The sequence below is a fragment of the Narcine bancroftii genome, chromosome 7, assembly GCF_036971445.1.
Source record: "Narcine bancroftii isolate sNarBan1 chromosome 7, sNarBan1.hap1, whole genome shotgun sequence".
Taxonomy (NCBI): domain Eukaryota; kingdom Metazoa; phylum Chordata; class Chondrichthyes; order Torpediniformes; family Narcinidae; genus Narcine; species Narcine bancroftii.
In genome coordinates, this window is record NC_091475.1 from 80,581,721 (window position 1) to 80,594,573 (window position 12,853).

At 39.4% G+C, this 12,853-nt stretch overlaps 1 protein-coding gene across 11 annotated transcripts in view; it reads left to right on the top strand.

Moving 5' to 3' along the window:
- Positions 1–8,061: 8,061 nt before the first annotated feature.
- The window catches only part of tmtc4 (transmembrane O-mannosyltransferase targeting cadherins 4), a 95,585-nt gene continuing 90,793 nt past the window's right edge, over positions 8,062–12,853 (top strand). For 7 of the 11 annotated variants that reach the window (XM_069890487.1, XM_069890482.1, XM_069890490.1 and 4 more), the window contains exons 1-3: positions 8,062–8,146; positions 9,441–9,555; positions 12,567–12,781. In XM_069890487.1, the coding sequence (XP_069746588.1) occupies positions 9,531–9,555; positions 12,567–12,781 (240 nt within the window). In that variant the 5' untranslated portion in view covers positions 8,062–8,146; positions 9,441–9,530. The other 4 variants (XM_069890484.1, XM_069890483.1, XM_069890489.1 and 1 more) reach the window with 4 other exon arrangements.

Here is a 12,853-nt window from a genome sequence, read left to right on the forward strand (position 1 = left end):
CTAGGATGTCCAGAACTACAGCAAGAAATGGAAATAGAAAGGGCACATAGAGTATTGGCCTCTAAACCACAACCACAACAAAAACCAAGATCTATTGTAGTAAAATTCCTAAGATATACTACAAGAGAAAAGGTACTGGAGAAGACAATGGAAAAAGTAAGAGAGGGCAACAAACCACTGGAGTATAAAGGGCAAAAAATCTTCATTTATCCAGATATAAGTTTTGAACTCCTAAAGAAGAGAAAAGAGTTCAATACAGCAAAGGCAATTTTATGGAAGAAAGGGTATAAATTTATACTAAAGCATCCAGCGGTATTGAAAATATTTATTCCAGGACAACAAAACAGACTATTCTCGGATCCAGAAGAAGCACGAAAATTTGCAGAACAATTACAAAAATAGACTGAAGGATGAAGACGGGTAATGAGAGTAAAAATGATCACGATTGATATGTATGCGGGTAAAGAGGTATAAGAGTGAATAGAGACAATGTGCATACGTGAATGTATCTGTACTTAGAGGAAAATATAGATAGTATAGACAAGAATTAATAAGGGAAGGTAATGGAATAGAGAGAATAAGGAGGGAATTAAAAGAGTGACCTTTGTGACATATGAAAAGTGAAATCTTTTCTGGGGGGGGCAGGGTGGGGGGAAATAGCGGTCACTGCAAAATCAGTTGACGCTTGCGAGTGGATTCGCAAATCCAAATGGAGAGGGGAGATGTGGTTGTCCGACAAGGGATAAAGGACAACTCAGGAGGGGAAGGGGAGATTGGGGATAAAGAAGATAGAAATAGGAGAATAAGGAAAATGTTGGATGTTGTAGGAATGTTGTCTTATAAAGAGTTGAAAATAAGAAAACAGAAATGGAAAAGGAGGAAAGGTAACGATGGAAAAACGGAAAGAGAAGATAAACAAAATATAAAATGGCTACGCTGAACTATATGACTTTAAATATTAATGGAATACATAACCAAATTAAAAGGAAGAAACTACTAAATTTAAATGAATAAATGTATTCCATTAGAAAAAATAACATATAGGTTAAGAAATAATATTGAAATATTCGAACAAGTATGGGAGCCTTACATTAAATACAATAGCGAAAACCTACCGGGGACAAACATTACCTAAGTTGATGGAAGGAGAAGGAAAGAAAAGAATGGACTCAGTAGAATTTCTGGTGTATTTTTGTTGAATGACAACATTGTCTGACTGGCTTAATGCAACCTAGATTGTATACCTAAAATGGATGAGGGGGGGGGGTGGGGGGTGGCTTGGGAGGAGGGGGGGGGGGGGGGGAGAAAAAGTCACTGTATATGTGTGAAAAAGAAATAGTGTATATCATGGCTAATGTGATTTATGGTGTGAAAAATAAAAAAAATTTTTTAAAAAATTGTCTTTTTTTCTCCCTATCTTCTCCTTTCATTAAATCTTTCTCTAAATTTACTATATCTTTTTCTAATTTTTCTATTTCTTGGTAATATTCTTTTTTGATTTTAGTTGTATAACTTATTATTTGCCCTCTAATAAAGGCTTTAATTGCATCCCATAATATAAATGTATCTGTTACTGAATTTGTATTCGTATCAAAATATATTTTAATTTGTTGTTTTATAAATTGCCTAAAATCTTGACTTTTTAGCAAGATGGGATTAAGTCTCCATCTATATCCTTTATTAAGTGTATCCTCCAGAGCAGTTGTTAGCCATAAGGGAGAGTGATCTGATAACAATCTTGCTTTATACTCAACATCTTGGACTCTCCCTTTTATTTGGGGCTGAAAGTAAAAACATATCAATCTGGAGTAAGTCTTATGTCTGTTAGAATAATATGAGTAGTCTCTATCTTTCAGGTGTTGTTTTCTCCATATGTCTATTATCTTCACATCTCGCATGGAACTCATTGTAAATTTAGCTGCTTTTCTCATTTTTGTATTTTTACCGGTTTTATCTAATAACAGTTCCAAGCTAAAATTAAAATCTCCACCCAATAAGATATATCCTTGTGTATCTGCTAATTGTAAAAAAATATCCTGCATAAATTTCTGATCATCCTAAAAATTAGCAATGAAGGAAGATACAACTAAAAGAAGAGAATTGGCGGATAAAAAAATAAAATATGAAACATTACAAACATATAAGGTAGAGAAGAATATAATGAAGACAAAACAGAAATATTATGAACTAGGTGAAAAAACGCACAAAATCCTAGCATGGCAGCTTAAGACAGAGCAAGCTAAGAAAATGGTATTGGCATCAAGGAAAAAAGACAAACAAATTACATATAATCCAAAAGAAATTAAGGAAAACTTTAGAGAATTCTATGAACAATTATACCGAACTGAAAACAAAGGGAAAGAAGGGAAAATAGATGAATTTTTGACTAAAATTGAACTACCAAAACTACAAATAGAGGAACAAAATAAATTAACAGAACCATTTGGAACAGTAGAAATACAAGAGATAATTAAAAAATTACCAAATAATAAGACACCAGGAGAGGATGGATTTCCAATAGAATTCAACAAAACATTTAAAGACTTATTAATACCGCCCCTCCTGGATGTAATCAACCAGATTGATGAAACACAAAGCTTACCAGATTCATGTAAAACAGCAATAATTACAGTAATACTAAAACAATGGAAAGATCCACTCTCACCAGCGTCATATAGACCAATATCTTTGCTAAACACAGATTATAAGATAATATCTAAACTATTAGCAAACAGATTAGCAGAACAGATACCGAAAATGGTAAATTTAGACCAAACTGGATTTATCAAAAAAAGACGCACAACAGACAATATTTGTAAATTTATTAACTTAATTCATGCAGTAGAAGGAAATAAAGCACCTACAGTAGCAGTTGCTTTAGACGCAGAGAAGGCCTTCGACAGAGTCGAATGGAATTATTTGTTCAAAGTATTGCAAAAATTCAGTCTACCGGAGAAGTATATTAATTGGATTAAAGCATTATATAAGGGACCGTTAGCGAAAGTGACAGTAAATGGACATGTATCAAAGCAATTTAACTTAAGCAGGTCAACGCGGCAGGGATGCCCACTATCACCTTTATTGTTTGCGCTAGCTATAGAACCACTAGCAGAATTGATAAGAATAGATAATAATATAAAAGGAATAAAAATAAAAGACAGGGAATATAAAATCAGTCTATTTGCGGATGATGTTATAGTGTACTTAACAGAACAAGAACTATCAATAAAAGAATTATATAAGAAATTGAAGGAATATGGAGAAGTGTCGGGTTACAAGATAAACGTAAATAAAAGTGAAGCAATGCCTATGAATAATGCGGATTTCTCAAAATTTAAGAAGGAATCTCCATTCAGATGACAAATGCAGGCAATAAGATACCTAGGTGTACAAATAAACAAAAATCTAGGCCAATTATATAAACTCAATTACAATCCACTAATGAAAAAATTACAGGACGATTTAGAGCATTGGAAAGATCTACCACTAACACTGATAGGAAGGATAAACTGTATTAAAATGAACATTTTTCCAAGGATATTATATTTATTTCAGGCATTGCCAATACAACTGACAGAAAAATTCTTCAAAGAGTTAAAGAAAATAAGAAGGAAATTTTTATGGAGAAGGGGGAAACCGAGGATAGCACTAGATAAATTAACAGAATGGTATAAACAAGGAGGCTTACAATTGCCAAACTTCAAAAATTATTATAGAGCCGCACAATTAAGATACCTATCAGATTTTTATCAAACAAGGGAAAAGCCAAACTGGACGAGATTAGAATTAGATAAAATAGGGGAAAAGATCCCTGAACACATATTATATAAATGGGACGAAAAATTGGTACAACATAGAACTTCTCCAGTACTACATCATCTCCTCAATATTTGGAAGAAGATTCATGTAGAAAGAAATAAAACAAATTATCAATTACCAAAACTAATATTGACGCAAAATAAGCTACTCCCTTTTACAATAGATAACCTTTCCTTTAGAGAATGGGAAAAAAAAGGGATTAAAAGAATAGAAAATTGTTTTTCAGGAAGTAGATTCTTATCCTTTGAACAAATGAGAGATAAGTACAATATAACTGGAGATACAGCGCTGGCATATTACCAACTGAGATCCTACTTGAAGGATAAATTAGGAAGCAATTTGAGTTTACCAGAGGGAAGTAACCTTGAATATGTGATTACAGATACAATGTTAATCAAATGATTTATAACAAATATGTATATTAAACTGCAAGAAAAGGAGAATGAGGAAACAAATGGTAAAACTAAACAAAAATGGGAACAAGATTTAAATATAAAGATAAAAAAGGAAACATGGGAGAAATTATGTTCTGGAACGATGAGAAATACAATAAATACGAGGCTACGTATGATACAATATAATTGGTTACACAGACTATACATTACACCGCAAAAGTTAAATAAATGGGACCCAACAGTATCTGATAGATGTTTTCGACGTAAAAAAGAAATGGGAACAACAATTCATGCAATCTGGACATGTGAGAGAATAGAAAAATGTTGGGATGATCTCAATCAGATATTAAATAAAGTAACAGAAAACAATATACCAAAGAATCCAGAGATCTTTCTCCTAAGTAACATAAAAAACAAAGAATTTGGAATTGATTTGGAGGATGCACAAAAAAGATTTGTTAAGATAGCCCTAGCCGTAGCAAAAAAATGTATTATGTCAACCTGGAAATTGGAAGATAATTTGAAAATACAACAATGGTATATAGAAATGAATAAATGTATTCCATTAGAAAAAATAACATATAGTTTAAGAAATAATATTGAAATATTCGAACAAATATGGGAGCTTTACATTAAATACAATAGCGAAAACCTACCGGGGACAAACATTACCTAAGTTGATGGAAGGAGAAGGAAAGAAAAGAATGGACTCAGTAGAATTTCTGGTGTATTTTTGTTGAATGACAACATTGTCTGACTGGTTTAATGCAACCTAGATTGTATACCTAAAATGGATGAGGGGGGGGGTGGGGGGGGTGGCCTGGGAGGAGGGAGGGGGGGGAGAAAAAGTCACTGTATATGTGTGAAAAAGAAAAAAGTGTATATCATGGCTAATGTGATTTATGGTGTGAAAAATAAAAAATTTAAAAAAAAAAAATTTCTGATCATCCTCATTAAGTGCGTATACATTGAACAAATTCCAGGATTCCGAGTAGAACTGGCATCCTGTAATAACATACCTCCCAGCCAGGTCTGTAACTACTTTTTCTATTTTAATAGACAAATTTTAATTAATTAAGATAGCCATCCCCCAGCCTTTGAGTTGTAAGATGACGCTACCACATGGCCCACCCAATCTCTCTTCAATTTACAATGCTCTTCTTCTGTTAGATGAGCTTCCTGTACAAATGCAATATCCATTTTTTTCTTTTTTAGTGATGTCAGTAATCTTTTTCTCTTGATTTTCTTATATATTCCATTAATATTAATACTCATAAACTTCAACATATTCATTCCGTTAACCTGTGTTTTTTACATACCACCCTTTCAGACCCTCCAACTCCTTTTTCCTCATCACATTTCAAAATTTAACATATTTTTCTATACATGTTAACACAAACACCCGGAAAAAGTTAAAAACCAAAGTTAAGAAACTGTAAAAAAGAAAACATAGCAACCCCCCCCCCCCCCATTCGAGTTGCCCTTGCTGACCTGCTGGATGATCAAAACACCCTTAACATTACAAGCTGCGGTATAAACCTCAATTATTAACTGATTTTACAGCAGACTGCCCCTCCCCAGACCATTCCTCCCTAGACCCAGCCCTCCCCCAGAGAATTTATAACTTATTTTCTAAACTCTTAAACAAAGTTCTCATATAAAACAACTATTAATCAACCGGTTAGCCTCAAAACATGTTTACTTATAAATATCGTCTTTAACTGTTTCTTACTTCTGTCGATCACTCTCTTCCTTGTTGAATATTTGTCAGGTGTTCAACAAAGTCTCAAGCTTTTCTTGAGTCATCAAACAGTCTGTTTTGTCTGCCCGGGATGAATATTTTTAACACTGCTGGGTGTCGCAAGACAACATTATAACCTTTTCTCCATAATGTGTCTTTTATTGGTTTAAATTCCTTTTGTTTCTTTAAAAATTTAAAAACTTATATCTGGGTAGAAAAATATCTTATTCCCATTATGTTCCATTGGACCTTTAATTTCTTTTGTTCTTCTGGCCACCAGCCCTAATATTTTTTTCCCTTGTCGGATACCTTAATAACTTGACCAGGATGGAACGTGGTCTTTGCTGTGCCTGCAGCTTTGGTGCCAAAGCTCTGTGGGATCTTTCAATTTCTATTTCTTCCTGGAGTTCTTCAGAACTTGTGGAATCCATTGTTTTAGAAATCCCTTTATGTCCGTACCTTGCACACCTTCTTTCAGGCCCACTATTTTAATATTATTATCCCTACTAACATTTTCAAGGATGTCAATTTTTTGGGTCAATAAATCTTGTGTCTTTTTGACCTTCTGTTTTTTTCCTTTAAGATAGTCATTTCCATTTCTACACCCTTCACTCTTTCTTCTACTTCTTCACATTGGTTTTTCATATCCCTTATTACATTTTCCATGCGTTGAATTTTAATATCTGTTTCTAACACATATACTCTTATTAACTCGGATTTCTGACATTAATGTTTCCATCATCACTCTCATCTGATTGTCAAAGTACTTTATATCTACTGTTTGTTTTGGCTTTTACTTTTAATTTTCTTCTGTATCTTCTTTGTCGCTTCCAAGTCTTCTAATTCATGCTCCGTATCCTCACTTGATGTAGAGTCCGTTTCCAAGACCATTTCTCCTGCTTTGCTTGTCGTTGGGCTGACAGGAGCTCGCTGCTGATGACTGTTCTCTTCAGTGTCTTGACTGGAATGCGTTCTGCGCATGCGCAAGGAGTCGCACATGTGCATTAGCGTTCCCTTTTCTTTTTCAATCAGCCCGCTCAGCGCCCTCTTACCCCAATGCTGCTCACCTGCTGGCTTTGCTATCCTGGAGAGCTCCTGGTTCCAGCGTGCAGGTAAGGCCATTTTTAATTTCCAGTGATTTCTTCGGCTCTTTGCTGTTCGTTGCGACTCTTTCCTCCTTCTGAGCCATTTTCTTTCTTTTCTTTCAATGTTTGTGTACTGTTTCCTGTATTTTTTTTGTTACAACTTTTTACATTTTTCTCTGGGGAGCACTGGTTTCACCCAACCAGTCGCTACACCATCACGCAACTGTGGTGATACGACCACCAACCTACAACAGGGGGCGATCTCTGTTCCTACAGGAAGACCACCTAAGGGGCTGACTCCACCTGGCCAGCTGTCAATCAGCTGACCTGAATAGACCAAGGGGCTGATTCCACCTGGCCCACTGTTAATCAGCCAAACCCGAATATGGACCTGAGCCAGCCCCTCCTGAGCCAGTCACACAGGAGCTACAAGTAAGAGTCCTTAAATGGGGTGGTCACTGTGGTGCGCAGAGGTAGCACCAAGCAAGCAAGCACAAAACTCAAGACTTTTACTAGAACAAAGCCTGACGTAGTCTTTTGAGTTTTGTGCTTGCTTGCTTGCTGCTACCTCTGCGCACCACAGTGACCACCCCATTTAAGGACTCTTACTTGTACACTTGACAATAAATTTTTAAAATCCTCTTGGCATAGCAACATTTGCTATCTGTTTGCAATTCAATATTTGTTTACATGTACATGCTATGTAGTTTTTTTTTGCACTACCAATAGTGGTAATTCTGCCTGGCCCGCAGGAGAAAAGAATCTCAGGGTTGTATGTGATATTATGTGTGTTCTCTTGCCAATAAATCTGAAGATTAAGATTCCCTTTGAAGCCATGTTAGCACAACATGATCATTTGGGCCATCCTCTCCATGAGCCAGAAAGGTTTGCAATATGTTGCACTGCCTGGCGCTCCCGCAGCAGAGCCGGCGCCTTGAGTGACAGCTGCGACCTGCCGGGTCCCTCGCGTCCACACACACACACAGGCCGGAAGTGGGTCCCACGTTGAAACGGTCCCTCCATCCCCATTGCTGGCTGTGTCCACGTTTTCGGTTCCCCGCTGTGGAAGGACGGTTCCGGGGTCCGCGGGTAAACCTTCCCGGGAGGTAAAAATGAAAGAAGAAATATAGCCGAATAAAATTAAGATTTCCCGGGCCGTTGTGGAGGCGGGTCTGAGGAGATATTTTGTTTCGGGAGGAGGGAGGGGGCTATGGTAAATGTCAAGGTTTTCTTCCCCAATAAGTTGGGGACGTGTCTTGCGTTTCTCTAGCGCCCTTCTCTTTCCTCGGGACCCCCCCCCCCTCCCCCCCACCAGTGAGTGAGCAGATGCTTGTAGAGGCAGCATCACCAGAAACAGAAATCCGGCTGTTGGTTGTGGGATCTTGTTGTGTACAGCAGCTGTCACTCCAGTGATCCCACTTCAGAAGCCCTTCGCTGTCTGGAACATGCTGCAAGGAGTCCTGTGGAAATTAGAGGTCTTTATCATGTTACCATTTGTGCCACTGAGATGCGGTTCCTAATTCGATGAAGGTCTTCAACCCTGGATCCTCCAGGACCAGCAAGGTCTGAAGGAGGTCAAATGTTTTGCTGCCCATTATCCTGAGGAAGAGAGTAAGTTTGCGGTTTACTGGCCCTTCCACACTATTGTGGGCTGGACAATAGTGGTTAAACTGTTCTACGTAGTTATCCCATCTCTCTTGTGCTTCGTTGAATTCCCTGAACTTCACCTCTGCTATCTTTGTGCACTTTCGCCTTGATCTTTTGGCAGGAACTTGTTGGGGTTGTGAGGTAGTCATTTTCTATCTTGTGTTGTTTTCCTTCTCCCAGTTGGTGCATGGAGCATGTGTAGGGTTTGTTTCTTTCCTCATCCCCACTGTTGTGTATGCACTCACACAATTAAGAGTCGGAGACGTGATACTTTCTCATCCTTTACTTCTATTAGACTAACTAGCTATTGAAACTCAGGGTTTTATATATATATATGTGGAAGGGTGGGTGGGCGTCATGATGTCCTGCAGAGGGCGGGCTTATACCCAATAGGAACAGCTAACTGGCAGACAGTAAGATCTCATAAGCGGCAAAGCACGGAATGATGAGGTTTTATTTGGGGGGGGGGGGAGGTGTATTTCACTAACAAAGTTTGGCCTCTGTGTGTCCAGGAAGAGTTCCCCTGTTCCTATTGGAATTAGTGACTATGAAGTATTTTTAAAGCATGAACACAGGTAGGATAATGGAGTTCAGCATGGATTTTGGAGCCTCCGTATTTAAATTGAGAGAGGGACTGCTAGGTTTGAATTATAAGGAGTGGCATTATTGGTAGGAGGGTGGTAGGAGGGGTCTTTATAGAGGCTTATAAAATCACAAGGGGCATAGTTAAAGTAAATAATCATTTTTCTCTAGTAGGAAAATCTAAAATGAGAAGGCATTGATTTAATGTGAGAGTGGAAAGATTTAAAACGGATCAGCAGGTCCTTCTTCACACACAGGGATATGGAACGAGCTGCCAAAGGACGTGGTAGGTACAACTGTAATGATTAAAATATATTTAGACAGGTAGAGAGATAGGAAAGGTTTTGAAGGATATCTGCAAATGGGAGAAGCTTGGTGGGCAAATTTGATGATCAAGCCCGAAACATAAGTTATGTATTTTTTACCTTTGCTACCATCCATTGGAGCGCTCACACCCCTAACGTCGAGGTACTCGAGATGGCAGAGGTCGACAGCATCGAGTCCACGCTGCTGAAGATCCAGCTGCGCTGGATGGGTCACGTCTCCAGAATGGAGGACCATCGCCTTCCCAAGATCGTATTACATGGCGAGCTCTCCACTGGCCACCGTGACAGAGGTGCACCAAAGAAAAGGTACAAGGACTGCCTAAAGAAATCTCTTGGTGCCTGCCACATTGACCACCGCCAGTGGGCTGATAACGCCTCAAACCGTGCATCTTGGCGCCTCACAGTTTGGCGGGCAGCAGCCTCCTTTGAAGAAGACCGCAGAGCCCACCTCACTGACAAAAGGCAAAGGAGGAAAAACCCAACACCCAACCCCAACCAACCAATTTTCCCTTGCAACCGCTGCAATCGTGTCTGCCTGTCCCGCATCGGACTGGTCAGCCACAAACGAGCCTGCAGCTGACGTGGACTTTTTTACCCCCTCCATAAATCTTCGTCCGCGAAGCCAAGCCAAAGAACATAAAGGGCCCAGTTTGACCTGCTGAGCTTCTCCAGCATCCTCAATGCTTACAGATTTTTGTGCTTTAATTTTGGGTAGGCAAATTGGTTGCCATGGACTCATTGGGATGAAGGACCTGTTTCTGCCAAATTCTGTGATTGACGCATCAGTATTTAAGTCAGTATTATCACTCAATGAATGGTTCTTTGTTAGTGGTGTCAAGGGAGCAAGAAGGTGAAAAAGGCACAGATAAATTGAATGAATCTTCAGGTTTGGAGGCTGAATGTTCTAATCACCCCTAGTCCTCCTCTTATCAGAACATTCCTAAGGATGAAAGTTGGCATCAAGAAAACCCTATTCGTTCATTTGTATACATCCAAGAATTTAATGCTCGAACACCACAGGATTGTCTGCACCATAGCAAAGTCACCCTTTTTTGCAGTAGGATAATGGTGAATATTTTTCATCTTTTTTTAAAGTTTATTGTGTCTTTTTAATTCAGTGTGCCATTGTTTTTTTTTGAGCAAGTACCTATTTGACAAGTGAGAATTGGTGCTTGTGTACTTTGTACAATGTGCATGACAATGAACTTATTACCTAGGGCTTGGAATGTGCCATAAAGGATGAGAGCACAGTCTTTTCTTTGGGATCCCACTGCCTCCAGGCCCAGCTGTGTGTTTTTTTTTAAAAAAGCAAGTTAAAAAGAGTAACAAGATTAGAGGACTCAAAAAATGCAAATGTTTTGCCTTTTGACTAGATGCCTGGGGGCTTGGAGTAAAACCATCAGGGGTAGATTCATTTGGAACTGAAAACCCTAAATAAATTAAGGAATGCTGTCAATTCCTACACATTTTATAAGAAAATGATCTACCGGCATCACCTACGGCTCCTAGAACGCTTCCACCAGCGTTGTCTCCGCTCCATCCTCAACATTCATTGGAGCGCTTTCATCCCTAACGTCGAAGTACTCGAGATGGCAGAGGTCGACAGCATCGAGTCCACGTTGCTGAAGATCCAGCTGTGCTGGGTGGGTCACGTCTCCAGAATGGAGGACCATCGCCTTCCCAAGATCGTGTTATATGGCGAGCTCTCTACTGGCCACCGTGAAAGAGGTGCACCAAAGAAAAGGTACAAGGACTGCCTAAAGAAATCTCTTGGTGCCTGCCACATTGACCACTGCCAGTGGGCTGATATCGCCTCAAACCGTGCATCTTGGCGCCTCACAGTTTGGCGGGCAGCAACCTCCTTTGAAGAAGACCGCAGAGCCCACCTCACTGACAAAAGGCAAAGGAGGAAAATCCCAACACCCAACCCCAACCAACCAATTTTCCCCTGCAGCCGCTGCAACCATGTCTGCCTGTGCTGCATCGGACTTGTCAGCCACAAACGAGCCTGCAGCTGACGTGGACTTTTTACCCCCTCCATAAATCTTCGTCCGCGAAGCCAAGCCAAAGAACATAAAGGGCCCAGTTTGACCTGCTGAGCTTCTCAGTGTTCCTCCTGAAACTCGTTGTTCCTCCTGAACACCTGATGAAATCTCAATATAAATCTCCAGGAGGTAAAGTGCCTCAAAATTAAATTTTAATGTATTTTTCATTTGCTTTGAGCATTTTTATTTATTAGTTATAAAAACTTAGGAAAGGCTGGTTTGAGTCACCCAACAGACTTGTGGAAAACTCCCAGAGGTCGAGCAGCATCCGGAAGGGAAGGGAGAGTCCACGTTTCTGGGCGAAACCGCATAAGATGTAGGTGTCGATGGAGGATGGCCAGTATAAAGATGTGCAAAATGTTTTGTACTCTCAGCTCTTTACACTGGTATACTTCTACTTGAAACATTTGACTGTCACTTTGCCTCCACTGATGCTGCTTGACCTGCTGAGTTCCTCCAGCAGTTTGTTTTTAGCTCAAAGCTTCCAGAATTGCTTTTGGAAGATGTGATGACAGAGGTGAGACAGAGCATTTAGCAAAACACAAAATGCTGGAGAAGCTCAGCAGGTTAAACAGGGTCCTTTATGTAGCAGAGGCAAAGATACATAACTGACTTTTCAAAGTGTGAGGGGCTCAAGCCCAAAATGTCGGTGATATATCTTTGCCATTGCTGCATAAGGGACACTGTTTGACATGTTCAGCTTCTCCAGCATTTTGTGTTTTGAACTTCAACCACGGTGTCCGCAGAATTTTATGATTTACTTTTGACAAGTGAAGGTCATTCAACAGAACTTGCAGCCGTCACATAATCAGAGGTGCAAAACTACCAAGATCTGTATCTGTCAAATGGAACACGCGGTCCTCAGTAAGATAATCGTTGTGATGCCTCTGAAGCTGTTCATCCACATTTGGTGTTGTCTTCCCCAGGTTATGGATTGGAGAAAGGAAGAACCACAAATTGTGACCAAGGTTTAAGCATGATGTTGCTGAGTGAATGGAGCTTGGACAGCACTCTACCAATCCCCCAACTCCCTAGTCCCTGGGCAAAGGCTGTTGTTGCTGCTCTGGCCCTTTTGTGCTTTGGCACGAGTTATGATGGAGACTTCGTCTTTGATGATTCGGAGGCTATAATCAACAATAAGGTATGAGACTAAAACTTGAAAATCCTGGCACTTAATACAAATTAATTTGGTCTGATTCTTTGATTGAAGGAA